The sequence below is a fragment of the Salmo salar genome, chromosome ssa17 (assembly GCF_905237065.1).
Source record: "Salmo salar chromosome ssa17, Ssal_v3.1, whole genome shotgun sequence".
Taxonomy (NCBI): Eukaryota; Metazoa; Chordata; class Actinopteri; order Salmoniformes; family Salmonidae; genus Salmo; species Salmo salar.
This window is the reverse complement of record NC_059458.1, coordinates 22,485,870-22,513,630: the sequence shown is the minus strand read 5'-3', so window position 1 is coordinate 22,513,630 and position 27,761 is coordinate 22,485,870. Positions and strand designations below refer to the sequence as shown.

At 42.1% G+C, this 27,761-nt stretch overlaps 2 protein-coding genes across 4 annotated transcripts; one reads left to right on the top strand and one right to left on the bottom strand.

Annotated features, from left to right (window-relative positions):
- Positions 1–151: 151 nt before the first annotated feature.
- Positions 152–10,906, top strand: LOC106575509 (cytidine and dCMP deaminase domain-containing protein 1). 3 transcript variants are annotated; one of them, XM_045699032.1, is made up of 11 exons: positions 152–193; positions 1,382–1,485; positions 3,265–3,442; positions 3,554–3,916; positions 4,129–4,356; positions 4,857–4,906; positions 5,082–5,251; positions 5,618–5,671; positions 5,757–5,946; positions 6,193–6,250; positions 7,873–10,906. In XM_045699032.1, the coding sequence occupies exons 2-11, from the start codon at positions 1,435–1,437 to the stop codon at positions 7,971–7,973; spliced, it is 1,443 nt and encodes a 480-aa protein (XP_045554988.1). In that variant the 5' UTR covers positions 152–193; positions 1,382–1,434; the 3' UTR covers positions 7,974–10,906. The 3 variants fall into 3 exon arrangements, with proteins under 3 accessions (XP_045554988.1, XP_014007511.2, XP_014007512.2); XM_014152036.2 differs by lacking the exon at positions 152–193 and adding an exon at positions 470–728; XM_014152037.2 differs by lacking the exons at positions 152–193; positions 5,618–5,671 and adding an exon at positions 470–728.
- On the bottom strand, positions 8,589–27,761 carry LOC106575510 (calcium-binding protein 39-like). Its single transcript, XM_014152038.2, has 9 exons — positions 27,481–27,761; positions 14,183–14,320; positions 13,355–13,519; positions 13,119–13,237; positions 12,842–13,010; positions 12,528–12,587; positions 11,786–11,851; positions 11,518–11,661; positions 8,589–11,351 (listed from the first exon to the last, which is right to left on the bottom strand). The coding sequence occupies exons 2-9, from the start codon at positions 14,282–14,284 to the stop codon at positions 11,172–11,174; spliced, it is 1,005 nt and encodes a 334-aa protein (XP_014007513.1). The 5' UTR covers positions 14,285–14,320; positions 27,481–27,761; the 3' UTR covers positions 8,589–11,171.

Genomic DNA, 27,761 nt, shown 5'->3' with positions numbered 1-27,761 from the left:
CTGGAAACAGTGGGTCTGGCGACGAATATGAAGCGAGGGCCAGCCGACTAGAGCATACAGGTCGCAGTGGTAGGTAGTATATGGGGCTTTGGTGACAAAACGGATGGCACTGTGATAGACTGCATCCAGTTTGCTGAGTAGAGTGTTGGAGTGATTGGCTGACAGCAGTGGTATATCAGGCCCCGTACCACAGGTATGACAAAAAAAATGTTTTACTGCGTTTGAATTACGTTGGTAACAAGTTTATAATAGCAATAAGGCACCTTAGGGGTTTGTGATGTATGGCCAATATACCAAGGCCTCCTCGGGCCTTATTGCTTAAGTTTATAACGTCATGAATTAAATGACATTCTAATAATGGAATGCAGATGTAATCTGACAATTGTTTTTTAATTGCAACCAAGAATGTAAAACATTTACAACAAACACACTGCGTTGGACAGTTCTGGGGGTTTGGGTGCAAGACAAGCTCCGCCTATTTGTTCCACGTCAGAAGATATAGGAAGAAGCCTAGCTTAGCTGTTCAGAAACCAACAACATCACATCATCATACGTATTTGCCTTGTCTGGTGACGATCGCTACATTTTACATTCGTTTGATTGAATGGCAACGACGGATACTGTACAGTCGAACCAATATTTGAAACCAACCTGTGCCGCTTCATGCAACTGTAAAGGATATCGCGATGTAAGGGAAGCCAGCACACAAACCGACACCAAAGTACAAGGTGAGACTACTGCGCTGTCAGTTACTGGCGAGTTCACAGCTTGACAGAGAATGCTGCGAAGGTTTTTACTGTTCGGTATAATATTGCTACTCACACGGAATAATGAGCTTTGAGGCATATTAAAAATAAAGACGTCATTGTGTCACCGTCTAGGCTTTTATTAGTTTCAACCCACACGTCTGTAGCCTACCTAGTGCCTGTCTAGAAACGTCCTAACGGGATCCTTGGGACGTCCCAGCTCTGACGTCACCCCATTGAAAACTTAAATGGTTTCGGGTAGTGACGTTCCTAGGATAACGTGACTGGTTCTGCAAAGAGGTCTTGAGCTTTATGGCACCGGACAGTTAAGCTGGGCTTGCTCTGTAATAGTAGGGTTGCTGGATCAAGCATCCGTTTGGTTGTTCTACCCTATGAATGCCAGAGTCACATACATGTTTTGAAGAGAAATGTACTGGCCAACAGTTTCACATTCTATGTCAGTGCTCCAGAGTTGCAGTGGGAAGAGGAAGCAAATGTCTGCCCAATGTTTGCTTTATCCAAATAGTTTCTTTGAGCTCAATGTGTTATCACTTGGGAGCAGCAAACATCTAGTGGACAAAAAACTCACTTGACTTCCCTGTTTGTAATCCTGTTTTTCTATGGTGTGTTATTAGGTCATGGACCCAGGCTGTCCAAGGTTAACCTCTTCACCCTGCTGAGTTTATGGATGGAACTTTTCCCCAAGGAGGAACCAGAAGACATAAACCAGGATGTCTTTGTAAGTTTGACCTACAGTGCATTCAGAATGTATTTAGAATGTACCCTTCCCCCTTTTCCACATTTTGTTATGTTACAGCCTTTCCCCCTCATCAATCTACACACAATACCCCATAATAACAAAGTGAAAACAGGCTAAGAATTTTTGCAAATGTATTAAAAATAAAAAAACGGATACCTTATTTACATAAGTATTCAGATCCTTTGCTATGAGACTTGAAATTAAGCTCAGGTGCATCCTGTTTCCATCGATCATCCATGAGATGTTTCTACAACTTGATTGGAATCTACCTGTGGTAAATTCAATTGATTGGACATGATTTGGGAAAGCACACACCTGTCTATATAAGGTCCCACAGTTGACCGTGCATGTCAGAGCAAAAACCAAGCCATGAGGTCAAAGGAATTGTCTTTGATCTCTATGGACAGGATTGTGTCGAGGCACAGATCTGGGGAAGGGTACCAAAACATTTCTGCAGCATTGAAGGTCCCCAAGAACACAGTGGTCTCCATCATTCTTAAAAAAAAAAAAATATATATATATATATATATATATATATATATATTTTACCTTTATTTAACTAGGCAAGTCAGTTAAGAACAAATTCTTATTCTCAATGACGGCCTAGGAACAGTGGGTTAACTGCCTTGTTCAGGGGCAGAATGAAATGTTTTACCTTGTCAGCTGGATTTGATCTTGCGACCTTTCGGTTACTAGTCCAACGCTCTAACCTGCCGCCCCATTCTTAAATGGAAGAAGTCTGGAATCACCAAAACTCTTCCTAGAACTGGCCACTCGGACAAACTGAGCAATCGGAGGATAAGGGCCTTGACCAGGGAGGTGACCAAGAACCCGATGGTCACTCTGACAGAGCTCCAGAGTTCCTCTGTGGAGATGGGAGAACCTTCCAGAAGGACAACCATCTCATCAGCACTCCATCAATCAGGCCTTTATGGTAGAGTGGCCAGGCGGAAGCCACTCCTCAGTAAAAGGCACATGACAGCCCACTTGGAGTTTGCCAAAAGGCACCTAAAGGACTCTGATCATGAGAAACAAGATTTTCTGGTCTGATAAAACCAGGACTGAATTCTTTGGCCTGAATGCAAAGCATCACGTCTGGATGAAACCTGGCACCATCCCTACGGTGAAGAGTGGATCTGCAGAGAAGAATGTGAGAAACTCCCCGAATACAGGTGTGCCAAGCTTGTAGCGTCATACCCAAGAAGACCTGAGGCTGTAATTGCTGTCTAAGGTGTTTCTACAAAGGTCTAAATACTTATGTAAATGTGATATTTCAGTTTATTTTTAATAAATTTGCAAACATTTCTAAAAACCTGCTTTTGCTTTGTCATCATGGGGTATTGTGTGTAGATTGATGAAGAACATTTATTTAAAAATCCATTTTAGAATAAGGCTGTGATGTGGAAAAGGTCAAGTGGTCTTAATACTTTCTGAATGCACTGAATAGCGGCCATTACATATTGTTGTTAGAACGTTAGGCCAGTAACCGAAAGGTCGCTAGTTTGAATACTCGAGGCAACAAGGTGAGTAATCTGTTGATGTGCCCTTGAGTAAGGCACTTAACCCTAATTTGCTCCAGAGACACCATACTACTATGGCTGACCTTGTAAAACAACACATTTCACTGCACCTATCTGGTGTATGTGTCAAAACATTGTTTTTTTTTTTATAGATAACATGCAATAAATTACCATATTGAGCATCATCAATTATATGATATATTTTCTCCCTTATCTCCTGTCTGTTTCTCTGTGTCAGACGCGGGGTACAGGTCTGGTGGTGGTTCGGGACCACAAGGTGGTGGGTCTCCACTGCTCTGGTCCAGAGCTCCACGTGGGGCAGGTAGCTGTGATAAGACACGGGCCCAGGCTGGCTGCCTCAGACCTCTACTTCTCTAGGAGACCCTGCGCTACCTGCCTCAAGATGCTTATCAATGGTGAGGATGTATATATCACACACACACACACACACACACACACACACACACACACACACACACACACACACACACACACAGAGAGAGAGATCTCTTGTCTGTCATCTCCAGCTGGGGTGAGCCGCATCTCCTTCTGGCCTGGTGACCCTGAGATGAGTCTGCTAGCAGTCAGGCCTAATGGGACAGACTCCATTTCCCAGGAGGCCATGCTGGACGCCATTGCGTCCGAGAAGCTGAAGTCCAACAGCCGGCCCCACATCAGTGTGGTGGTGCAGCCCGTGGACCCCGGCCTGCAACAGTTTGTGGAGGAGACCTCCAGGAGGTGTGACTTCATGGAGAGGGTGTCGGGGGACGACCCCGACTTGGACGCTGGGGACTTCTACTGGAAGCAGAGGAGACGGAACCTGGACACTTTCTCCGAAGAGTTCCTAATCCCGCACGAACAGTGCCACCGTGACATTCTCACCAAAATAGGTCCGTAGTACAATCATTCAACCGTACTTGTTAGCTAACTTGTGTTCACCAGCTAGCTGTATTTGGGCTATGTTGCCTAACTCAAGATGAGTAGGTTTGAGGATCTCCTTTGCTCAGGAGGCCATGTGCCACGCCATCTGTTGTGTAGATCCTGTTAAATGAATGGTAAACATACTGTTTATAGATGAGGATTTGACACTGTCTTGCTACAGGTCTGGAGAACTTCTGCATGGAGCCGTACTTCTCCAACCTGCGTCAGAACATGAGGGAGCTGGTCGGGATTCTGGCCTCAGTAGCTGCTAGTGTGCCTCTTCTCCAGCATGGCTTCTACAGGAAGGACTCTCAGCCTGCAACCTCGGAGCAGCGCCAGCCTCAGGGGGTGTCCCAGGAAATTGCCAGACACTGCATCGTACAGGCCAGACTTTTGGCCTACAGAACAGGTACCTGAAATATCTGTTTAGTAGTCTATATACCAGCTAGATTACTCATTCAAACTAGGAAGTAATTTTGTAAATGTGACGTCACCACATTTTGTGGGGAATCGCATAAAGGAGTTCCAAGCAATTCAAAATTGCAGGAGAGAGAAGACTATTGTTATGATGAGACTATTGATATGATGTAACATCCCATGATTGACTGCATGTTTGTTGGAGAGATAAGTTGCCCTGGGGGGGTATCGGGTGTCCGATGAACAGAAAGTATCCCAAAAGACATTCTAGTTTCATTAGTGGTTAGCGACAGCTGCTATGAAAAGGAGTTCTCTGATTGGTTGGTCAGCCGATCACTCAAGAAATGAACATTTTGTTTTATTTTTTGAAAGGGTTAATTATATGTTTATGTTTTAAGGCTAACAGGACAAGCTGAAATAGGTTGAACCACCCATCTGAAGGTTTAAACAGATGGAACATGTCTGAGTGTAACTTGTTTGTTGATATTCCAGAGGACCCTAAGGTTGGGGTTGGTGCTGTCATTTGGGCAGAAGGGAAATCAGTGAGTAAACCATTATTGTATTTTCTAAACTCATAACTATACATGAATATAATGTATTTTGCCTCTGTAATATAATGACAAAAATAAAGTGGAAAGGCTGGTAACAAATATTTCAATGTGAAAAATGAATAAGGTCAAACTGGCATTTACTGTGTTCTGTGCTCACCTGTTTCAGGGTGGTTGTGATGGCACGGGGCGGCTGTACCTGGTGGGTTGTGGGTACAACGCCTACCCAGTGGGCTCAGAGTACGGAGAGTACCCCCAGATGGACAACAAAGAGCAGGACCGCCAGAGGAGGAAGTACCGCTACATCATCCACGCTGAGCAGAACGCACTCACCTTCAGGTCAGGAGGAGAGAAACGACATGGGCTCCATCTCAATACTCCTAAGTGACTTCCTCCATTGATATGAGAGGACAGGATGCAGATGTAGGAGCTTAATTGCAGCAACAGGAAATGTGAATTATGTAGATTATAATTAGGACATTTTTGTAGGTTTTGATACATTTTACATAAGGTATTGACATTTTTAAAGTGGAATTGGCAAACTTCAGAAGCCTTTTTAATCCTCAAATACACTACACATTTTACATTTCTTGCATTGCAGGAAAATGTTTCTGCAACAGGGTGATCAAATTAAGATCCTACATCTGTAGATGAAGGAAATACAGGGAATGTGTACATGGGTATATTTGCTCTCGACCTGTCCAGTCCTTACAGGTCAACGGAGATGGCAGAGAGGATGCAAGGAGAGGAAGCAAGGAGGTACATCCGAGAAGTCGGGGCAGGAATTAGTAGCTGGGCATGAGGATTTATGACGTAAATAAATGTGATTGACTGTCGTTTCTAGGAGTGACGAGATCCGCGAGGAGGAGAACACCATGCTGTTTGTGACTAAGTGTCCGTGTGATGAGTGTGTCCCTCTGATCCGAGGAGCTGGGATCAAGCAGATCTACACCACTGACCTGGACAGCGGCAAAGACAAGGGAGACATCTCCTACCTCAGATTCCATGGCCTCCAAGGAGTCCTGAAGTTCATTGTGAGTACCTACATTGATTGACGGATGAATAGTTTTTCTATGGGTGTAGCAGCATCTCAATAGTCTATTCCTCTCATATTTTCTTCATCTGTACTGATGAGGGGAAAAAACTGGATGGATTCCTCAGATGTTTTCCATTCAGCTTTTACCTATCCTTGTTTTCCTTGTTAGGCTATTGAGTTATACTTATAATAGTGCTTTCTACAGATGCAATTTTCTCAGTGTGTTTACATGTTTTCGTCACAGTGGCAGAAGTCCCCTCTGGCCAGGAGAGCCTCTGAACATGCTGGTCTTCATCTAACCAGTGAGTTGTCCTTCTCTGTACCATTAGTTAGCATGACATTTGTCACTTTGTAGAGAGTGATGTCACATCTTCTCCTCCTTCTCTAATAAACTCAGCAAAAAAAGTAACGTCCCTTTTTCAGGACCCTGTCTTTCAAAGATAATTCGTAAAAATCCAAATAACTTCACAGATCTTCATTGTAAAGGGTTTAAAGACTGTTTCCCATTCTTGTTCAATTAATGGACATGCACCTGTGGAACGGTCATTAAGACACTAACAGCTTACAGACGGTAGGTAGGCAATTAAGGTCAGTTATGAAAACTTAGGACACTAAAGAGGCCTTTCTACTGTCTCTGAAAAACACTGTGCCAAAGGCATGCTGCAAGGAGGCATGAGGACTGCAGATGTGGTCAGGGCAATAAATTGCAATGTCTGTACTGTAAGATGCCTAAGACGGCGCTACAGGGTGACAGGATGGACAGCTGATTGTCCTCGAAGTGGCAGACCACATGTAACAACACCTGCACAGGATCGGTACATCCGAACATCACACCTGCGGGACAGGTACAGAATGGCAACAACAACTGCCCGAGTTACACCAGGACCGCACAATCCCTCCACCGGTGCTCAGACTGTCCGCAATAGACTGAGAGAGGCTGGACAGAGAGCTTGTAGCCCTGTTGTAAGGCAGGTCCTCAGACATCACAGGCAACAATGTCGCCTATGGGCACAAACCCACCGTTGCTGGACAGGACTGGCAAAAAGTGCTCTTCACTGATGAGTCGTGGTTTTGTCTCACCAGGGGTGATGGTCGGATTCGCATCTATCGTCGAAGGAATGAGCGTTACACCGAGGCCTGTACTCTGGAGCGGGATCGATTTGGAGGTGGAGGGTCCGTCATGGTCTGGGGCGGTGTGTCACAGCATCATCGGACTGAGCTTGTTGTCATTGCAGGCAATCTCAACGCTGTGTGTTACAGGGAAGACATCCTCCTCCCTCATGTGGTACCCTTCCTGCAGGCTCATCCTGACATGACCCTCCAGCATGACAATGCCACCAGCCATACTGCTTGTTCTGTGCGTGATTTCCTACAAGACAGGAATGTCAGTGTTCTGCCAGGGCCAGCGAACAGCCCGGATCTCAATCCCATTGAGCACGTCTGGGACCTGTTGAATCGGAGGGTGAGGGCTAGGGCCGTTCCCCCCCCCCCCCCCCAGAAATGTCCGGGAACTTGCAGGTGCCTTGGTGGAGGAGTGGAGTAACATCTCACAGCAAGAACTGGCAAATCTGGTGCAGTCCATGAGGAGGAGATGCACTGCAGTACTTAATGCAGCTGGTGGCCACACCAGATACTGACTTACTTCTGATTTTGATACCCCCCCCCCTTTGTTCAGGGACACATTATTCCATTTGTTAGTCACATCTGTGGAACTTGTTCAGTCTGTCTCAGTTGTTGAATCTTATGTTCATACACATATTTACACGTCAAGTTTGCTGAAAATAAACGCAGTTGACAGTCGCACAAATGTAATGTGCATGCCGCCACCTAATCACCACAATACTGATGACGGATCAGCCCTTCTAACCGTCTCTGATTTGACTCTGTGATGTGTCCCACCTTTGACCATGTCTTATGATTACAGATGGCTGCGTGGGGAAGCATGGGAGACAGCCTGAACAGGCCCTTCAATCCAATAAGAGGTTACGGTCAGCAACAAATCCAGACCTTTCTCCTGTTTGTTGAACAATGGTACCTGTAGCTTTCAGTCTGGTTTCCCCAGGCTCTTGTTGGCATTGGAAACGTTTCATTTATCCAATCGCATATCAATCAGTGATTCAAGTAAGGAAGGATGCATTTTAACAATGTTGGAAATTCAAAGGCCTCTTCATACTCCCCTGTAATGGACAGTTTCAAGGAGTAAACTCAAGGTGATTTTTAAAGGACTGACTGTATATTCAAAGGAAATGGTACTACGTAGATATAAAAAAAAAAAAAGCAGTAATTGCATGTATAAGTGAACTGTAAATGCGTGTTTCCTAATTGTTTGTCTGAAGAGTTTACAATGAAAGTTGTATGAAGGCTACTGTTGATTATAGCTTTAAGTTTACTGTAGTTCTTCCAGACGTGAAGAATCCCAGTCACATCCCAGCCAGTGCAGGCTACCACCACTATATTGCACTTTGCCTCAAAGGATACTAACCTCTAGACCCATGCAACTGTGCTTTGTCTGTTCTTTTGTTACGTAGTTGGCTCCTACATCCTTGAATTGTTTCATCCTGTTTTGCCAAACTGCTTTTAACTGATAACAATAAGCATCTAACAGCAAAAAAACAATATAAAATATTGACAAACCAGGAAAACAATGTATGCATTTATTTTACCGGTGTTGTGGTACAGTAGTGTCAATGTGATTTTTTTTTTTAATGAAATCCCATGGTTGAAAAGGGTCAATATTACTTTAGTACAGTATGTTAAGTAAATCTGTTTTGGCTCAGGTGTAAGTTCCTACTGATACAGCCTGAATCTTTTAACTTTCTTGTTAAGCATTTTAATCCAACGTCACAGTTTATGCCATTCGAAGCCCCGTTTATACCTGGTGTTAACATGGGTCCTGTGTCTTGATCTTGTCCATATTCTGATTGTGACCATTCCTAGACCTGTGTAGAATATTAAAATTGATGGTGATTCTTCCTGACTACCTCCAGAGGTCATCGAAGACTAATTGTATCTTTATCTTACAAGTGTAAACAGATCTGGATTGTCAAACCATTTTAAATAGTCCCTCTAAAATCATTGATTCAAGGGATCAATATGTCTTAACATTGGGAATCTCATAATTTGAATACAGGGAGGGACTAGGGTTCAATAGAACTTGAGAAAGGTCATTGGCATGGCAAGACATGAACCTGTGACCTTGTGGTCCCTGTCCACAGCACCAGCAGGAGGGAGGGCACCATTATTGTTTTTGTGCATTTTATAAAGCTGTTCATTCCTTTAGTCGTTTTAGAATGTCAGCAGATATGTTGGAAAACAAAAGCCGCATTGGGATTCAAACTGGCAACACCATCTGTCGCAACCTGTTTAACACCCTCCCACAAGCACTCCCCCTCCCTGAAACACTTAAACTCCACCCACTGACATGTCTAAGCTCTGCCCACTGAACGTTCATCCAACCAATTTGTCCCCAGCTACCTCGAGGTGGTCAGGAAGATCTGTTCACAATTAATTATTGTCTACACTGGTCTAGAAATGTGGTCAAGATCAAATGTTAGCACCAGATATAGAACAGGGCTAGAATGACTGAGTTTCACCAAAACGACAAGGGCATTGAGGATACTATCCCTTGTGTCAAGTCCAATCTACCAATTGTAAAAAAAAAAAAAAATTAAGTATTTGGCAATTTTAAAGAACAATCACTTGTCTGTGGCATGGTGCCCATCACATTTATTATTCAATATTACATTGAAGAGCCATATTAATTAGCTCATTTTCAATTTAATGTGATCGTAACTTACAAGCTCAACCACCACGATTACAATAAGCATTGGCTCAATTTGTCTGAGGTTATTTAATTTAGATTTCCCCCAAAACAAGCTACATGTAAAAAATAAAATCAAAATTCAGAGCAAGATGCTTCTACCTTATCCAGTTTACTGGTATGTTAACTTTCCTGGACAATCACAGTCCTGAGTTTTGGCCTCCTGGTTCCAAGTTTTATGATGCGATCAATGAACTGCAACAAGTTTTTTTTCAAAGTAAAATATTCCTTAACTGCACAACTCAAATATAGTGAGTTCAAGGTTCATTGCTTAATCACGACTAATATGTTCAACCAGACCATATTTTTCTAAATAAGAATTAAGCTTAGCCTAGAAAAGTATTTAAAATACAAAAAAAGGGAAAACAAAGGCACCTCTGTATGTACCCCTACTGTTAATGTGTTCCACCAAACATCCCCCTCCACCATCCAAATAAGAAAACAAGTTAAAGAAATCACTTTCGTACAGAAAAAAAAAATCTGAGGATTTTTCTGTCACCCGCAATGGCACTCACTTATGGGTTAAAACCAGCTTTTATACACGACAAAAAACATGTTTTTTTTATCATCATGATAGAATCCTGTTGAACAGGAAACTACTTCATCAGCTTAAAATAAACCAAAAAGAAATAGATCCTTTAGCGTTGAATGATACAGAAAGTGCTACCAGCCATCTGTGGAGAATCAATTATCAAAACTATTGATAACCTTCGTATAGAATGACTTAGCAGTAAAAGAATGGCCCCGCTGATCACCAGACATCTAATATGTTCCTTGTAAGATCAAATTCAGAGTTGTCATGTCAGAGGACCTGCTACAGCGTTGAAGCATAACTTAATTGTGGAAGTACAACCGCAGGAGTAAGACTAGGAGGGAATGTGAGTCTGAAGAAGAGTTCTACAGAACATTTGACAATACCATTTAGACCCTCTAATAGAGAAATAGCAATTCCTTCTATGATTCTGGGTACTTCGGTTGTGCTGTGGTTAGATTAGGAGAGTATTAGAAAGAAGTCAGAAATATCTAGCTGGCTCGTGCCTGCAAGTGGCAATGAAAAGAAGAGAACATTTGCAAAAAAATATTTGCGCAATTAAAGTGATGACCTGTGGTCTCCACAGCTCACTCAGCCAATCACCTAGAGGTCCTAACTATTGGTTCCCCCCAAGAGAGGAAATCCTCTTCCCATTGTGGAATACTACACACTATTAATAAAAGGGTTCATTTAAAAGTAAAAACAATGAAAACAAATGTGATTAAGAACTATTCTCCGCAAAGTTTAAGGAACCAAGAAAAAGACAATAATGTCTTTGATATTAAGAAATTGAATCATTATTGTCAATGTATTTTTGTGGACAATAAAAAGTAAAGGTTAGGGTAAAGGTCACAGCTAAGGGGAAGGGGTTTTAAGAGGCAGGTTTCTTTAGGTCTCGGATCTGTTTGATTAGGTAGGTCTTCTCGTCGTTGAATTGCTCGTCGTCCATGCGGTCCTTCTGGAAGTTGCTAAGGAAGTCGATGAGTTTGGGCTGGTTCTTCAGCAGGATGTCTATGATGGGCTGCGTCTTGTTGGGGTTCGCCACAAACACCTGGGTGGAGGGGTCAGCCTGTCAGCTCTGTACATTACATTGATATCGGCAGTTACATTCTAGTAAGAACCCAATGGTAATGCCATGGAATGTTTGGGGCCAACATGGAGGCCAGTTTGCCAGGCTTTGTACATGAACCGCTCAGGGAACGGCTTGTGTGTCGTACCTTGAAGACGTGGAAGGCCTCAAATTGTATGTTTGGGCTCTTGTCCCTCAGTAGGTTCATCATCAGCTTCAGGTTCTCAGGCTTGCTGATGTAGCGGGTCATCACTGTGAAGTTATGCCTGTCCAACAGAAGCTCTCCCAACAACTACACAAACACAAAGACCAGGGTATGCAAATGTTTACTATGAAGCAAGATAATCAACACCATAATAGCATGCAAAGTTTTAGTCTAGAAGTAATCCATGTAAAATGTGAATAATAGAACACACCTTTAATGACTGTCTCTTTGTCACATAGTTATCAGAGTGTAATAACTTCTCATACTGGTCAAAGATCTGCAAAGATATAAAGGAACAGGCTGAGGGGTGGCTGCATCAACAGTCAAAAGTGGCTCAAAATAAATTCACAATAAAAATGTACAAAAATAAAAATTCATAGAATTAAATAGGTGTTTCAGATAGTTAAATGGGATGGAATGTCTATTGAAGTTGATATATATATAATCTCAGTCAGGGGTGCGGTTTGGGCCAGTGTGTGTGTGTGAGAGAGAGAGAGATAAGCCTCCAGCGGCCTTTGGCATGAAAGCAGCCTTCTGTAACCTAGTGCGGCCCAGTGTAGCGTAGTGTCTGGCCTGTAACCCGAGCAGCCTCCAGCATGGCCTGTCTGCTCTCCCCTAAGCCCCACACTACAACCAACAGACAAGGTGGTCTTATGCAAGCAGGGAAAGCCAGTGACCACAGATGCCTGGAGTGTATGTTGCTAGTCTGTTGAAGGTGGTATAAATGCACTCATCAATCAACGTGTTTTGTTTATCGGCACACACTTCAGTGTATTCATCTGGTAAATGGCAATGAGAGTACGAGTGTGGGACGTCGTAAATGCATTCACCCATTCCTTCATGAATTCTGTCAAGAGGGCAGATGGTGTAACAACAAGAAACATTTTCTTTCCATGAAGTCCATCTGATAAAGGTCAATTCTCCCAGGGCAGCAGAATGAACATGTCACTTACGGCGTCATAATTCTGTTGTAGATATTCAGCTACCAGGACCTTGTGTCTCGTGAGCAGGTCCTGTGAATGGGGGAGGAAACGTGCTCACTTTAATTCACACAAAAACAAACATTGTATATTGCATATCATCTGCTGCATCGAATAATTTCTGATCTATTCATTTTGTCAACTCTCAAACAAATGGGCATAGACAGATACAACAGTAATGTAAAGATTAGCATATCATCTCAGACCCATCCTAGTCTTATTAATATGGGTTTAATACAAGGTTTTTCCAGGACTCAAAGATGCTTTCAAATCTTGTGTAATCTGACCTTGAAGGTGGCGAAAGCGTCTGAGGCGATGTCGAAGGTCTCCAGCTCTACGTAACTGAAGAAGTCCTGGAAGTGTTCTGAGTGGAGAACCAGCTTGGCCAGTGGCTCGTGTCTGATACACTCCCTCAGCATGATGCCACAGTTCAGCGCCGACCCAGGGGTCTCATACCTGCAGGAAGAGGGACACGCAGACGTCACTGAGTATCATACCAATGGCTGTGGTACATGAAGAGAGTTTTTGTGTGTGTGTGTGTGTGTGAGAGAGAGAGAAATTCACCCTTTTTGCAGCACAAACAGCACCTCTTGGTGAGAGCAGAAGTACTCGACGGTGGGGCTGCGGGTGCCGATCTGCCTCCGCAGGATGTTGTTGAAGATCTGACACACGTCCTTCTTCCCCTGGGGACATGCAATGGAAAACGTTTAAAAACTAAAGCCTCCTTGTTTCAGATCGTTTTCTTCTGTTTGGTGCCTAATGAACACGACCCTGATGTTCCGGCTTTGGCTCAGTCTCACCTCAAAGTCGATGACCTGCAGGTTTTCCACCAGCGAGATGAGCAGGCCGCTGTTGTAGAGCTCCTGGGCCAACTGGGCCACCGTCTCTGTGTGAGGCTCCTTGTCACCGGTCCCATATAGTATCTCCTTCATGGCCACAAGACACTTAGACACCTCCTCTGATGCCTGGGACAGGGACACCAGTTAGAAGTACATATTGTGCCTGTGTGTCTAACAGTACTGCTGCTAATAATGTTATGCTGTTTATAAAACAAAAACTGCAATGGTATTATACTTGAGTTGACCACAAGAGGGAGACAATTGACTACCTATGGAGGTACAGCTCTGCAGACACTTATGTCTCAGCCTCAGGCCCAATCATAAGACACATTACTATTGACTTTCTCTGGATATCAGCATTGCATACAACAGGAGTGGACTGTACTGAGATCACTATAGCCTGGCTGTGTGTGGAAGCAGCCTGGTTAGAGCTGAAGCAGTTCCAGCCCAGAGCCAGGTTACTGGGAGTTCTGTCTGGACAGCCCCTCTCTAACAGTCCCGTGGTGGAGAGGGCCTTTACAGCTGGGTGTCAATGAAGGAACGGCCAGGCAGCGATGCTACTTTCACAGCCCAGTGTCAGCCAGAGGCGCACCGTAATAATAACCACACCAACTGACTGATCAGATCAAATAGAAGAGGTACACCGAGGCCCCAACAGCAATGTTACACAACACCTGCTTGTGGGCCTTTTCTATGGGGAGTAGTGGTTTGTGTGGAGAGGACTATTATAAGGACTTGTGTTGTAAGGATTTGTTTAGTGAGGATTCGTGGTATGAAGATGAGTCACACCTTATCTGTTTTCTTGTCTTGTTTGACCAGGATGGCCATGTTCTCCTTCAGAGTCCGGACGATGTCGGCGGGATTCTTGTGGGATTTACCGAACAGCGGCATGGTGGCGGGGCCTCTCCTCAGGTCTCTCCTGACAGCCTTAAAAACACACACATTATACCCCATCTATCAATAACATATAAATTACACAACTGGGTGGTTCGAGCCCTGAATGCTGATTGGCTGACAGCCGTGGTATATCAGACCATATACCACAGGTATGACAAAACATTTATTTTTACTGCTCTACTTACATTGGTAACCAGTTTATAATAGCAATAAGGCACCTCAGGGGTTGGCCATATACCATACCCCCTCGGGCCTTATTGCTTATTTATACCGTCCGTCCAATTGAAACTCCATTTGTTCATGCTACAAAAAAAAAAAAACTATCAGTGGCAGATAATTTATTTAAAAGTCCCAATTCAGAAAAAATTAATTGGAAGATGTGATGCTTCTCATTTCCTCAGATAGGATTCTCAGATCAAAACCGTGTCCTATCCTTCGGGAGAATAAATACACACACTACCGTTCAAAAGTTTGGTGTCACTTAGAAATGTCCTTGTTTTTGAAAGAAAATCAAATTTTCTGTCCATTAAAATAACATCAAATTGATCAGAAATACAGTGTAGACATTGTTAATGTTGTAAATTACTATTGTAGCTGGAACCGGCTGATATTTAATGGAATATCTACGTAGGCGTACAGAGGCCCATTATCAGCAACCATCACTCCTGTGTTCCAATGGCACGTTGTGTTTGCTAATCCAAGTTTATAATTTTAATAGGGTAATTGATCATTAGAAAACCATTTTGCAATTATGTTAGCACAGCTTAAAACTGCTGAGCTGATTAAAGAAGCAATAAAACTGGCCTTCTTTAGGCTAGTTGAGTATCTGGAGCATCAGCATTTGTGGGTTCGATTACAGGCTCAAAATGGCTAGAATCAAATAACTTTCTTCTGAAGCTCATCAGTCTATTCTTGTTCTGAGAAACGAAGGCTATTCCATGTTTACAAACACTACAGGAACAAGTATCCGTACCCATTGAATGCAGTGATCACAATATAGTGGCTATATCCAGGAAAGCCAAAGTTCCAACAGCTGAGCCTAAAACAGTGTATAAGAGATTTAGCTGTGACTTATGTGAATGATGTTAAAAATATTTTTTGGTCTGATGTGATTAATGAGAAGCATCCAGACGCTGCACTTGATGAATTTATGAAATGACTTCTTCCAATTGTTAATAAACTGACTTAAGGCTCCTTGGATTGATGAGGAATTGAAAAACCCTATGGTTGAAAGAGATGGGGCAAAAGGAGTGGCTAATAAGTCTGGCTGCACATCTGATTGGCTGACTTACTGCAAATTGAGAAATGTGACTAAACTCAACAAAAATAAACTGTATTATGAAGTCAAGATCAAAAATATAAAGAATGATGGAAAAATATTAAAATGAATTTATGGGCAGAAAGACAAATTCAACTCCATCTTTCATCGAATCAGATGGCTTATTCGTCACAAAACCATTTAATTTAGCCAATTATTATTAACTTAGGCAGGAAATGCCAACAACGAACAGTGAGCCATCATATTCATGCATAAAAAAAAATAATAATGAAAGAAAAGCATTGCAAGTTTGAATTTTGTAAAGTTGGTGTGGGAGAGGTGGGAAAAAAATGAATTATCGATCAATAATGACAAACCTCATGGCATTAACAACTTAGATGGAAAGCTACTGAGGATGGTAGTGGACTCTATAGCCACTCCCATCTGTCATATCTTTAATCTGAGCCTAGAGGAAAGTCTTCGTTCTCAGGCCTGGAGGGCCTATAAGCTTGCTGCCAGCTCATAGCAAACTGTTGGAAAAAATGGTGTTTGACCAAATACATTGGCATTTCTCTGTAAACAAACTAACAGACTTTCAGCATGCTTATAGAGAAGGTAACTCAACATGTTCTGCACTGACAAATGATAATATGAAGATTGTGGGGAGCTGTACTGTTAGATTTCAGTGCTGCCTTTGATATTATTGATCATAAACTGTTGTTGAACCTCAGCTCAGCTATCAACCTCCGCTCTAAATCCACGATATGGCATTCTTTAATGGAAGCTTCTCTAATGTCAAACATGTAAAGTGTGGTGTACCGCAGGGCAGCTCTCTAGGCCCTCTACTCTTTTTTTTGAAAATCCCAAATTGTTTGCATAGTCAATTTACACAAGCTCTGACATACACTTAACCCACCAGACATGCCACCAGCAGTCTTTTCACTGTCCCCAAATCCAGAACAAATTCAAGAAAATGTACAGTATTATACAGAGACATTATTGCATGGAACTCCATTTCATCTCATATTGCTCAAAAACAGCAAACCCGCTTTCAAAAAAAATAGACAAAGCAACACCTCACAGCACAACGCCTCTCCCCTATTTGACCTAGATAGTTTGTGTATGCATTGATATGTAGGCTACTTGTGCCTTTATTTTTTAATTTTTTTATTTAGTTCTGTCCTTGAGTTGTTCCTGTCTATTAATGTTCTGTATTATGTCATGTTTCAAGTTGTATGGCCCCCAGGAAGAGTAGCTGCTGCTTTTGCAACAGCTAATGGGGATGCTAATGAAATCCCAAAATACTACTGCGGTCCAACTCATCCCAAACCATCTCAATTGGGTTGAGGTCAGGTGATTATGGAGGCCAGGTCCTCTAATGCAGCACTCCATCACTCTCCTTCTTGGTCAAATATCCCTTACAGAGTCTGGAGGTGTGTTGGGTCATTGTCCTGTTGAAAACCAATGAGAGTCCCACTAAGTGCAAACCAGATGGGATGGCATATTGCTGCAGAATGCTGTGGTAGCCATGCTGGTTAAGTGTCACCAGAAAAGCACCCCCACACCATCACACCTCCTCCTCCATGCATCATGGTGGGACACATGCGGAGATCATCCGTTCACCTACACCTGCTCACAGAGAGCGGTTGGAACCAAAAATCTCAAATTTGGACTCTGACCAAAGGACATATTTCCACTGGTCTAATTTCCATTGCTGGCGTTTCTTGGCCCAAGCAAGTCTCTTATTGGTTTCGTTTAGTAATGGTTTCTTTGCAGAAATTCAACCATAAAGTCCTGATTCACGCAGTCTCCTCTGAACAGTTGATGTTGAGATGTGTCTGCTACTTGAACTCTGAAGCATTTATTTGGGCTGCAATCTGAGTTGCAGTTAACTCTAATGAACTTGTCCTCTGCAGCAGAGGTAACTCTGGGTCTTCCTTTCTTGTGGTGGTTCTCATGAAAGCCAGTTTCATCATAGTGCTTGGTTTTGCGACTGCACTTGAAGAAACTTTCAAAGTTCTTGAAATGTTCCGTATTGACTGACCTTCATGTCTTAAAGTAATGATGGACTGTCATTTCTCTTTGCTTATTTGAGCTTTTCTTGCCATAATATGGACTTGGTCTTTTACCAAATAGGGCTATCTTCTGTATACCACCCCTACCTTGTCACAACACAACTGATTGGCTCAAATGCATTAAGGAAAGAAATTCCACAAATTAGCTTTTAACAAGGCACATGTGTTAATTGAAATGCATTCCAGGTGACTACCTCATGAAGCTGGTTGAGAGAATGCCAAGAGTGTGTAAGCTATGATCCCTTATTGATGTCACTTGTTAAATCCACTTCAAATCAATATAGATGAAGGGGAGGAGACAGGTTAAAGAATGATTTTTAAGCCTTGGGACAATTGAGACGGATTGTCTATGTTTGCCATTCAGAGGGTGAATGGGCAAGACAAAAGATTGAAGTGCCTTTGAACGGGGTATGTTAGTAGGTGCCAGGCACAGTGGTTTGTGTCAAGAACTGCAACGCTGCTGGGTTTTTCACACAACAGTTTCCTGTGTGTTTCAAGAATATTCCACCACACAAAGGACATCCAGCCAACTTGACACAACTGTGGGAAGCATTGGAGTCAACATGGTCCAGCATCCCTGTGGAATGCTTTCGACACCTTGTAGAGTCCATGCCCTGTAGAATTGAGGCGCAAGCCAATATAAGGAAGGTGTTCTTAAAGTTTTGTACACTCAGTGTATGTCACACATTATAAACTGGGTGGTTCGAGCCCTGAATGCTGAAAACGTATGACAAAACATGTTATAATTACGTTGGTAACCAGATAATAGCAATAAGGCACCTCGGGGGTTTGGGGTATATGATCGATAAACCACGGCTAAGGGTTGTATCCAGGCACTCCACATTGCGTTTTGCATAAGAACGGCTTTTAGCCGTGGTATATACCACACCCCCCCGAGCCTTATTGCTTAATTATACCATATATCAGTGTACCACAGGCATTTCTCCCCTTACTTGACATGGGGTGCATCTCAATAGTCTGAAGTATCTTCTTCTAATCTCCTCTCGTTCATCTACATTGATGTGAAATAAACAAACAAAAGCCTGCATCCCCGTGGGTGTCCCAGACCAGGACTGAAGAACATTAGTAGTGATGGAAAGGAGACAAGGAGATGAAGGCAAGTGTATTGAGATACACCCACAGAAAGAAGCGTGCAGTCTTCCCCCTGGGATCTAGCAGTGATTTATAAAAGGGCATAAGCAATACCCGCTTACGCTGAGTCAAACTACACTCTGCACACCTCACTGCATTCAGCATTGTTGTCATGACAACAAAACAAAGGCAGCCAGACGACAGATAATAGGTGTGTGCGTTTCATCACTCAAGAGGATGTCTCAACAATGTGCATCCGAAATACTGAAATGGCCTAACTTGACACTGGCCATGAGTAGGCTAACTCAGTTTGAGATTTAGGATTCCAAATGGTTCACCATGTTGGCACCTAGAGTTCTAACACAGTTTATATTCTAGCAAGAATCTTACAACGTTATTGTCATGGAGTGTTTGACGCCAACATGAAGGATAACCTAGCTACTGAAACAAACTCTCAGAGAGAGAGAGAGAGAGAGAGAGAGAGAGAGAGAGAGAGAGAGAGAGAGAGAGAGAGAGAGAGAGAGTATGTGAGGGAGGGGGTGAGTATAACTTGTGACTGTTAATCCTTAGTGCTGAGCATGACGGTATTACCTCCATTCCTCCCAGAACAGAACAGACAGACTGATGCCAGGAACTTGTCACTTTGATCACAGTCCACAGCAGGAGACTAGTCAGTGGACTGCATCGCTCACAGCCTTGCACATCATGTAGAGTAGATGGGATTCCCTATTCCCATTTTCGTCATGGAAGAGAATGTCTGTTCTACACTATCCATTTCTATCTGGATGTTTGGTATGCTTGCAGTCACCCCTGAAAAAGCCCTAGCGCAAAACGCAGGACAGTGAACCCAAGAAAATCCTATTCCTATCCCACACACTGACTACAAGCAAGAAAGGAGCCCCCTCTCTACCCAACCCCCCTCTCCCCACCCAGACCTGTTAAAAAAACTGCATTTCCCATGAAGCTGTGAGGTAAACACAGTATAAGTAGTATCTTTGTCTCTGCATTGTTGGAAAAGGACCCGTAAGTAAGCATTTCACTGTTAGTCCTACACCTGTTGTTTACAAAGCACGTGATAAATAACATTTGATTATTGCAACTTTAATAACAACCCATCAATCACAATTAAACAAGAATGAGGCTAAATGTCTCTGGACAGGCAACTGCATGAGTCCATAATGGAAGGGATAATCCTGATTCAGACACGCCACAACATGCTCAACCAGGAAATAAAAGGCTGCTAGCCTACTTTATAAACATACCACGGAGCCTAGGGATATGAGGAGCGATTGGATGAAACCAAGGCCCAGTTGGACACAATTCAGACTTGGGTTCATTATCGGACCTCTAGTAACAGACTAGGGGCCTACAGTACGTAATATTTTACAAATAAACAGATTTTCCCTGGATTATCTGTAACCTTAACCTGGTCTAATGTAGCCTAGAAGGACAGAGTTTGGTAACAGAAATATCCTATGTATACAATCTACAGTACATGTGATCCTTTTTAGAGCGTGGTGCTTGTGACGCTAGGATACTGGGTTCGATTCCCGGGACCACCCATACATAAAATATATGCACGCATGACTAAGTTGCTTAGGATAAAAGCAACTGTTAAATGGCATATATTTATATTGATTTCCCCCAAGCTAGATTACGGAGAAGTAATTCATAGATTGGCAGGTATGGGTGCTCTCGAGCAGCTAGATGTTCTTTACCATTCGGCCATCAGATTTGCCACCAATGCTCCTTATAGGACACATCACTGCATTCTATACTCCTCTGTAAACTGGTCATCTCTGTATACCCGTCGCAAGACCCACTGGTTGATGCTTATTTATAAAACCCTCTTAGGCCTCACTCCCCCCTATCTGAGATATCTACTGCAGCCCTCATCCTCCACATACAACACCCATTCTGCCAGTCACATTCTGTTAAAGGTCCCCAAAGCACACACATCCCTGGGTCGCTCCTCTTTTCAGTTCGCTGCAGCTAGCGACTGGAACGAGCTGCAACAAACACTCAAACTGGACAGTTTCATCTCAATCTCTTCATTCAAAGACTCAATCATGGACACTCTTACTGACAGTTGTGGCTGCTTTGCATGATGTATCGTTGTCTCTACCGTCTTGCCCGTTGTGCTGTTGTCTGTGCCCAATAATGTTTGTACCATGTTTTGTGTTGCTACTGTGTTGTCATGTGTTGCTGCCTTGCTGTGTTGTTGTCTTAGGTCTCTCTTTATGTAGTGTTGTGTTGTCTCTCTTGTCGTGGTGCGTTTTGTCCTATACTTATATTTTATTTATTGTTAATCCCAGGCCCCTGTCCCCGCAGGAGGCCTTTTGCCAGGCCGTCATTGTAAATAAGAATTTGTTCTTAACTGACTTGCCTAGTTAAATGAAAGTTAAATAAATACATTTTAAAAAATAAGGAGGAATGCCTTTAGCCTTTCCTAAAGGGAGTGGTTGTATTTCTTGTCATGGGCCTAGAACAGCAAGGTTGTTATCATATACTGACACTAGAGCTGGGACGATAAACTGAACATGATCGACACCGACCACTTATCGTGAACATTTTGCTGATATGGGTCATTACATAAATAATCTATAGGGTCCTACTAGAGGAATGGGAATTGTTAAATAAGTTTGCTAATATGGGTTATTGTTTATGGGACAAGTGATAGCTACAACATTCAAAGTAGTTGTAGTAGTTTTAAGGGTAATAAAAAAATAAGAAGAACTGTGGTACACATTAAATGTTATAAACATATCGTTAAATGTATTGTTATCGTGATAATTCAATGAATTTAGCTTGGTATGGATTTTTGGCCATTTCGCCCAGTGCTAACCGACACCCTGGTATTACAATTAAATAAACTAACCTCATCTAACAGACCCCCTGGTATTACAATTAAATAAACTAACCTCATCTAACAGACACCTGGTATTACAATTAAATAAACTAACCTCATCTAACAGACACCTGGTATTACAATTAAATAAACTAACCTCATCTAACAGACACCTGGTATTACAATTAAATAAACTAACCTCATCTAACAGACACCTGGTATTACAATTAAATAAACTAACCTCATCTAACCAACACCCTGGTATTACAATTAAATAAACTAACCTCATCTAACAGACCCCCTGGTATTACAATTAAATAAACTAACCTCATCTAACAGACACCTGGTATTACAATTAAATAAACTAACCTCATCTAACCAACACCCTGGTATTACAATTAAATAAACTAACCTCATCTAACCAACACCCTGGTATTACAATTAAATAAACTAACCTCATCTAACAGACACCCGGTATTACAATTAAATAAACTAACCTCATCTAACAGACACCTGGTATTACAATTAAATAAACTAACCTCATCTAACCAACACCCTGGTATTACAATTAAATAAACTAACCTCATCTAACAGACACCTGGTATTACAATTAAATAAACTAACCTCATCTAACAGACACCTGGTATTACAATTAAATAAACTAACCTCATCTAACAGACACCCGGTATTACAATTAAATAAACTAACCTCATCTAACAGACCCCCTGGTATTACAATTAAATAAACTAACCTCATCTAACAGACACCTGGTATTACAATTAAATAAACTAACCTCATCTAACAGACACCTGGTATTACAATTAAATAAACTAACCTCATCTAACAGACACCTGGTATTACAATTAAATAAACTAACCTCATCTAACAGACCCCCTGGTATTACAATTAAATAAACTAACCTCATCTAACAGACCCCCTGGTATTACAATTAAATAAACTAACCTCATCTAACAGACCCCCTGGTATTACAATTAAATAAACTAACCTCATCTAACAGACCCCCTGGTATTACAATTAAATAAACTAACCTCATCTAACAGACCCCCTGGTATTACAATTAAATAAACTAACCTCATCTAACAGACACCTGGTATTACAATTAAATAAACTAACCTCATCTAACAGACCCCCTGGTATTACAATTAAATAAACTAACCTCATCTAACAGACACCTGGTATTACAATTAAATAAACTAACCTCATCTAACAGACACCTGGTATTACAATTAAATAAACTAACCTCATCTAACAGACACCTGGTATTACAATTAAATAAACTAACCTCATCTAACCAACACCCTGGTATTACAATTAAATAAACTAACCTCATCTAACAGACACCTGGTATTACAATTAAATAAACTAACCTCATCTAACAGACACCCGGTATTACAATTAAATAAACTAACCTCATCTAACAGACACCTGGTATTACAATTAAATAAACTAACCTCATCTAACAGACCCCCTGGTATTACAATTAAATAAACTAACCTCATCTAACAGACACCTGGTATTACAATTAAATAAACTAACCTCATCTAACAGACACCTGGTATTACAATTAAATAAACTAACCTCATCTAACAGACACCTGGTATTACAATTAAATAAACTAACCTCATCTAACCAACACCCTGGTATTACAATTAAATAAACTAACCTCATCTAACAGACCCCCTGGTATTACAATTAAATAAACTAACCTCATCTAACCAACACCCTGGTATTACAATTAAATAAACTAACCTCATCTAACAGACACCTGGTATTACAATTAAATAAACTAACCTCATCTAACAGACACCTGGTATTACAATTAAATAAACTAACCTCATCTAACAGACACCTGGTATTACAATTAAATAAACTAACCTCATCTAACAGACACCTGGTATTACAATTAAATAAACTAACCTCATCTAACAGACACCTGGTATTACAATTAAATAAACTAACCTCATCTAACAGACACCTGGTATTACAATTAAATAAACTAACCTCATCTAACAGACACCTGGTATTACAATTAAATAAACTAACCTCATCTAACAGACACCTGGTATTACAATTAAATAAACTAACCTCATCTAACAGACACCTGGTATTACAATTAAATAAACTAACCTCATCTAACAGACACCTGGTATTACAATTAAATAAACTAACCTCATCTAACAGACACCTGGTATTACAATTAAATAAACTAACCTCATCTAACAGACACCTGGTATTACAATTAAATAAACTAACCTCATCTAACAGACACCTGGTATTACAATTAAATAAACTAACCTCATCTAACAGACACCTGGTATTACAATTAAATAAACTAACCTCATCTAACAGACCCCCTGGTATTACAATTAAATAAACTAACCTCATCTAACAGACACCTGGTATTACATAGCATATTAAATGAACCTCATCTCACCAAATATCTAGCATTGGTTGATTAGATGTGAAACTGGAAAATAGTTGATCTAAGCCAGATGGGTTAGCTGACAATGTCACGAAAACGATGCACTAACTTTGACTCAACACACACCCACTGGACTCTACCCACACAGACACTTCAACACACACCCACTGGACTCTACACACACACACACACACACATACATACATACAGGACTCTACCCACACAGACACTCCAACACACACTGGACTCTACCCACACAGACACTCCAACACACACACACACACAGGACTCTACCCACACAGACACTCCAACACACACCCACTGGACTCTACCCACACAGACACACACAGTGGACTCTACCCACACAGACACTCCAACACACACACACACTGGACTCTACCCACACAGACACTCCAACACACACACACACACACACACAGGACTCTACCCACACAGACACTCCAACACACACACACACACAGGACTCTACCCACACAGACACTCCAACACACACACACACAGGACTCTACCCACACAGACACACACACACCCACTGGACTCTACCCACACAGACACACACACTGGACTCTACCCACACAGACACTCCAACACACACACACACACACACACACACTGGGCTCTACCCACACAGACACTCCAACACACACTGGACTCTACCCACACGACACTCCAACACACACACACACTGGACTCTACCCACACAGACACTCCAACACACACACACACACACACACAGGACTCTACCCACACAGACACTCCAACACACACACTGGACTCTACCCACACACACACACACACACACTGGACTCTACCCACACAGACACTCCAACACACAGACACACACACACAGGACTCTACCCACACAGACACTCCAACACACACACACACAGACACTCCAACACACACACACACTGGACTCTACCCACACAGACACTCCAACACACACACACACAGACACTCCAACACACACACACACTGGACTCTACCCACACAGACACTCCAACACAGACACACACAGACACTCCAACACACACACACTGGACTCTACCCACACAGACACACTGGACTCTACCCACACAGACACACACACACAGGACTCTACCCACACAGACACTCCAACACACACACACACACACTGGACTCTACCCACACAGACACTCCAACACACACACACACACACTGGACTCTACCCACACAGACACTCCAACACACACACACTCATCGCATATCATCTATCCTGCTAACTAGTCACTTTACCCCTACCTATAAGTACATGTCTACCTCGATTACCTCGTACCCCTGCACATCGGCTCGGTACTGGTACCCATGTATATAGCCAAGCCATCATTGCTCACTGTGGATTTATTCCTTGTGTTACAATGTTTTCTATTTTATTGTATTCTGCATTGTTGGGAAGGCCCCGTAAGCATTTCACTGTTAGTCTACACCTGTTGTTTACTAAGCATGTGACAATAAAAATGTAAGAAAAATATAAGTTTACATGTCAACGATCCATTGATTCTAAGCCAACCCCGCCTGTTTTTCTCCATGGTTGCGAATGCATCGATTTTTTTTGCTAAACAAGCTATAGGGAGTCATTTATAGAGCTATAGGGTGTCATTTATGGAGCTATAGGGAGTCATTTATAGAGCTATAGGGAGTCATTTATAGAGCTATAGGGAGTCATTTATAGAGCTATAGGGAGTCATTTATAGAGCTATAGGGAGTCATTTATGGAGCTATAGGGAGTCATTTATGGAGCTATAGGGTGTCATTTATAGAGCTATAGGGTGTCATTTATAGAGCTATAGGGTGTCATTTATGGAGCTATAGGGAGTCATTTATAGAGCTATAGGGAGTCATTTATAGAGCTATAGGGAGTCATTTATAGAGCTATAGGGAGTCATTTATAAATCATGAGAATGGTTACGGTAGTAGGAGAGAGAGACTGAAGCAGGAGAGGGGAGAGGTACTGCACTTCACAGGGTCTGACATGATTCCATCAGTCAAGATGGAGTCCAGTCCCAGAGCTCCATGAACAAACACACACAACCTCGTCACAGACGCAAGGCAGAAAGAATACAGACGGAACAACTCAGAACTCTCAGACTGAATGCAAACGGAACCCAGACAAAACAAAGACTGATGGAACACTCCAATGGGTTGTTCTATTTCAGGGGATGTTCTGCAGCCATTTTGCCTGTCATCTTTATCATCAAACCACCATCATCATTCTGGCCTCTAATCACCCCTAACCACAGATAGAGGGTCAGATATTTTCCAACCCCTAATGGTGAAGGCTATGATTGGGGGTAGGGTAATCTGGTCCTAGATCTGTGGTTAGAGCCAACACACAGTACATGGCGCTGCTGCTGAAATAAAACTCGTTACCTAAAGTGTCACTGAGCATCATGACAGTCCCTGCACTGACTACATCACTGATGACATAAGCCTATGCAGCTTGTCAGACATGTCATTGGGTACTCTTTAAAGAAATGGTGAGACACAATCTATCCTAGGTGAGGTGCAGTCTGGGTGACAGTTGTTCCTGCCTGGTCTAAGATTGGCTACCAACATTCACAATCTGACACTTTCAAAACATACATTGACATCACACATCCTGTCTAATGACATGGACTGTCTGATTTAGAAATATGGAGGCACAAATAATTATGCATTAAAGCTGGAGAACACAAAACTAGTCTGGCTGGATAAATGCATAAATAAATGAATAATAACAAAACAAGGGGCCAAACTAAAAATGTAACATGGTAGGTCAAGGTCCAATGTCTTTAAATTAAGTAATTACTTATAAGACGAACATTTCGATGAAGTTGTTACTGTAGGCCTAATAGAGAATGACAGCCGGCTAGACAGAATAGCAGCCTATGCGACGGCCTGTCTCTGTCCATTGGTGTTCCGATCCTACTGCACGGGAAGCTCTGCTAGTGCTAAAGCAAAACAAACACTGTACAAACAAAGCCAGACTTGACACATTCGATGCGTGACATTACGCATACGCACCCTACTTGTCCTGTGTGTTAAAGGACCATCAAACATGTTTAGGGAAGAGCGTTCCCGGATGAAGGTTTCACGTGACATGTAGATTACTGTAGACACGCAGAAATAAAACAAATAAGACATGTGCGAATATGTCAACTATGGGAAACACCCGTTTGGGGTTTTAAACTCCCTTTAACAGAATGGATGTCACATGCATAAATCGGACCGTTTTAGCAGCGTTTTAGCAGGTTTTACAGAAAAGCAGTTAAACAGATTGGCAATGGCAGCATTTAATTAAAGTAGCAAAGATTGTTTCAAAGTTTAATCGATTGAATACAATGTTAAGGGCAGCATCAATTTGAAACATATGAACAATAATCGTAGGGTAAAATTGCCTAACTTTACCTAGCTAGCTATCTCTTAAGGATCTAATAAATTACGAATACTTACGGTGCAAGAGTCTATTTTGTATTTTTTCTGTCGGATGTCTTTGCTGCTGTCTCGATTCTCAATGTAACCGAGAAGCTTTTTCTGGTCACGCCAGCGGTGTGTTGTATGCTGGGCAAAACGTCAGAGGAATATGTGTATGTGCGAATTAAAATGTAGGGAATCTTTTAAGAAGGCAGTGCAGAATTCCATTTGGTCTGATTCGATATGAGCCACAGTCCCGGATAGGAGGCGCACACTGAATATTTATCTGCCAGCCCATTGGTCCTTTCCCCTGTGACGTT

Bases quoted from the DNA above. Each gene is read 5' to 3' on its own strand.
- LOC106575509 (XM_014152036.2), top strand. From the start codon at position 605: ATGGCAACGACGGATACTGTACAGTCGAACCAATATTTGAAACCAACC. The intron at 729-1,381 runs GTGAGACTACTG...GTGTGTTATTAG, and splicing joins AACCGACACCAAAGTACAAG to GTCATGGACCCAGGCTGTCC. The intron at 4,907-5,081 runs GTGAGTAAACCA...CACCTGTTTCAG, and splicing joins TTTGGGCAGAAGGGAAATCA to GGTGGTTGTGATGGCACGGG.
- LOC106575510 (XM_014152038.2), bottom strand. From the start codon at position 14,284: ATGCCGCTGTTCGGTAAATCCCACAAGAATCCCGCCGACATCGTCCGG. The intron at 13,238-13,354 runs GTGAGACTGAGC...GCATGTCCCCAG, and splicing joins TGCAGGTCATCGACTTTGAG to GGGAAGAAGGACGTGTGTCA. The intron at 12,588-12,841 runs GTCAGATTACAC...CCCCATTCACAG, and splicing joins ACGCTTTCGCCACCTTCAAG to GACCTGCTCACGAGACACAA.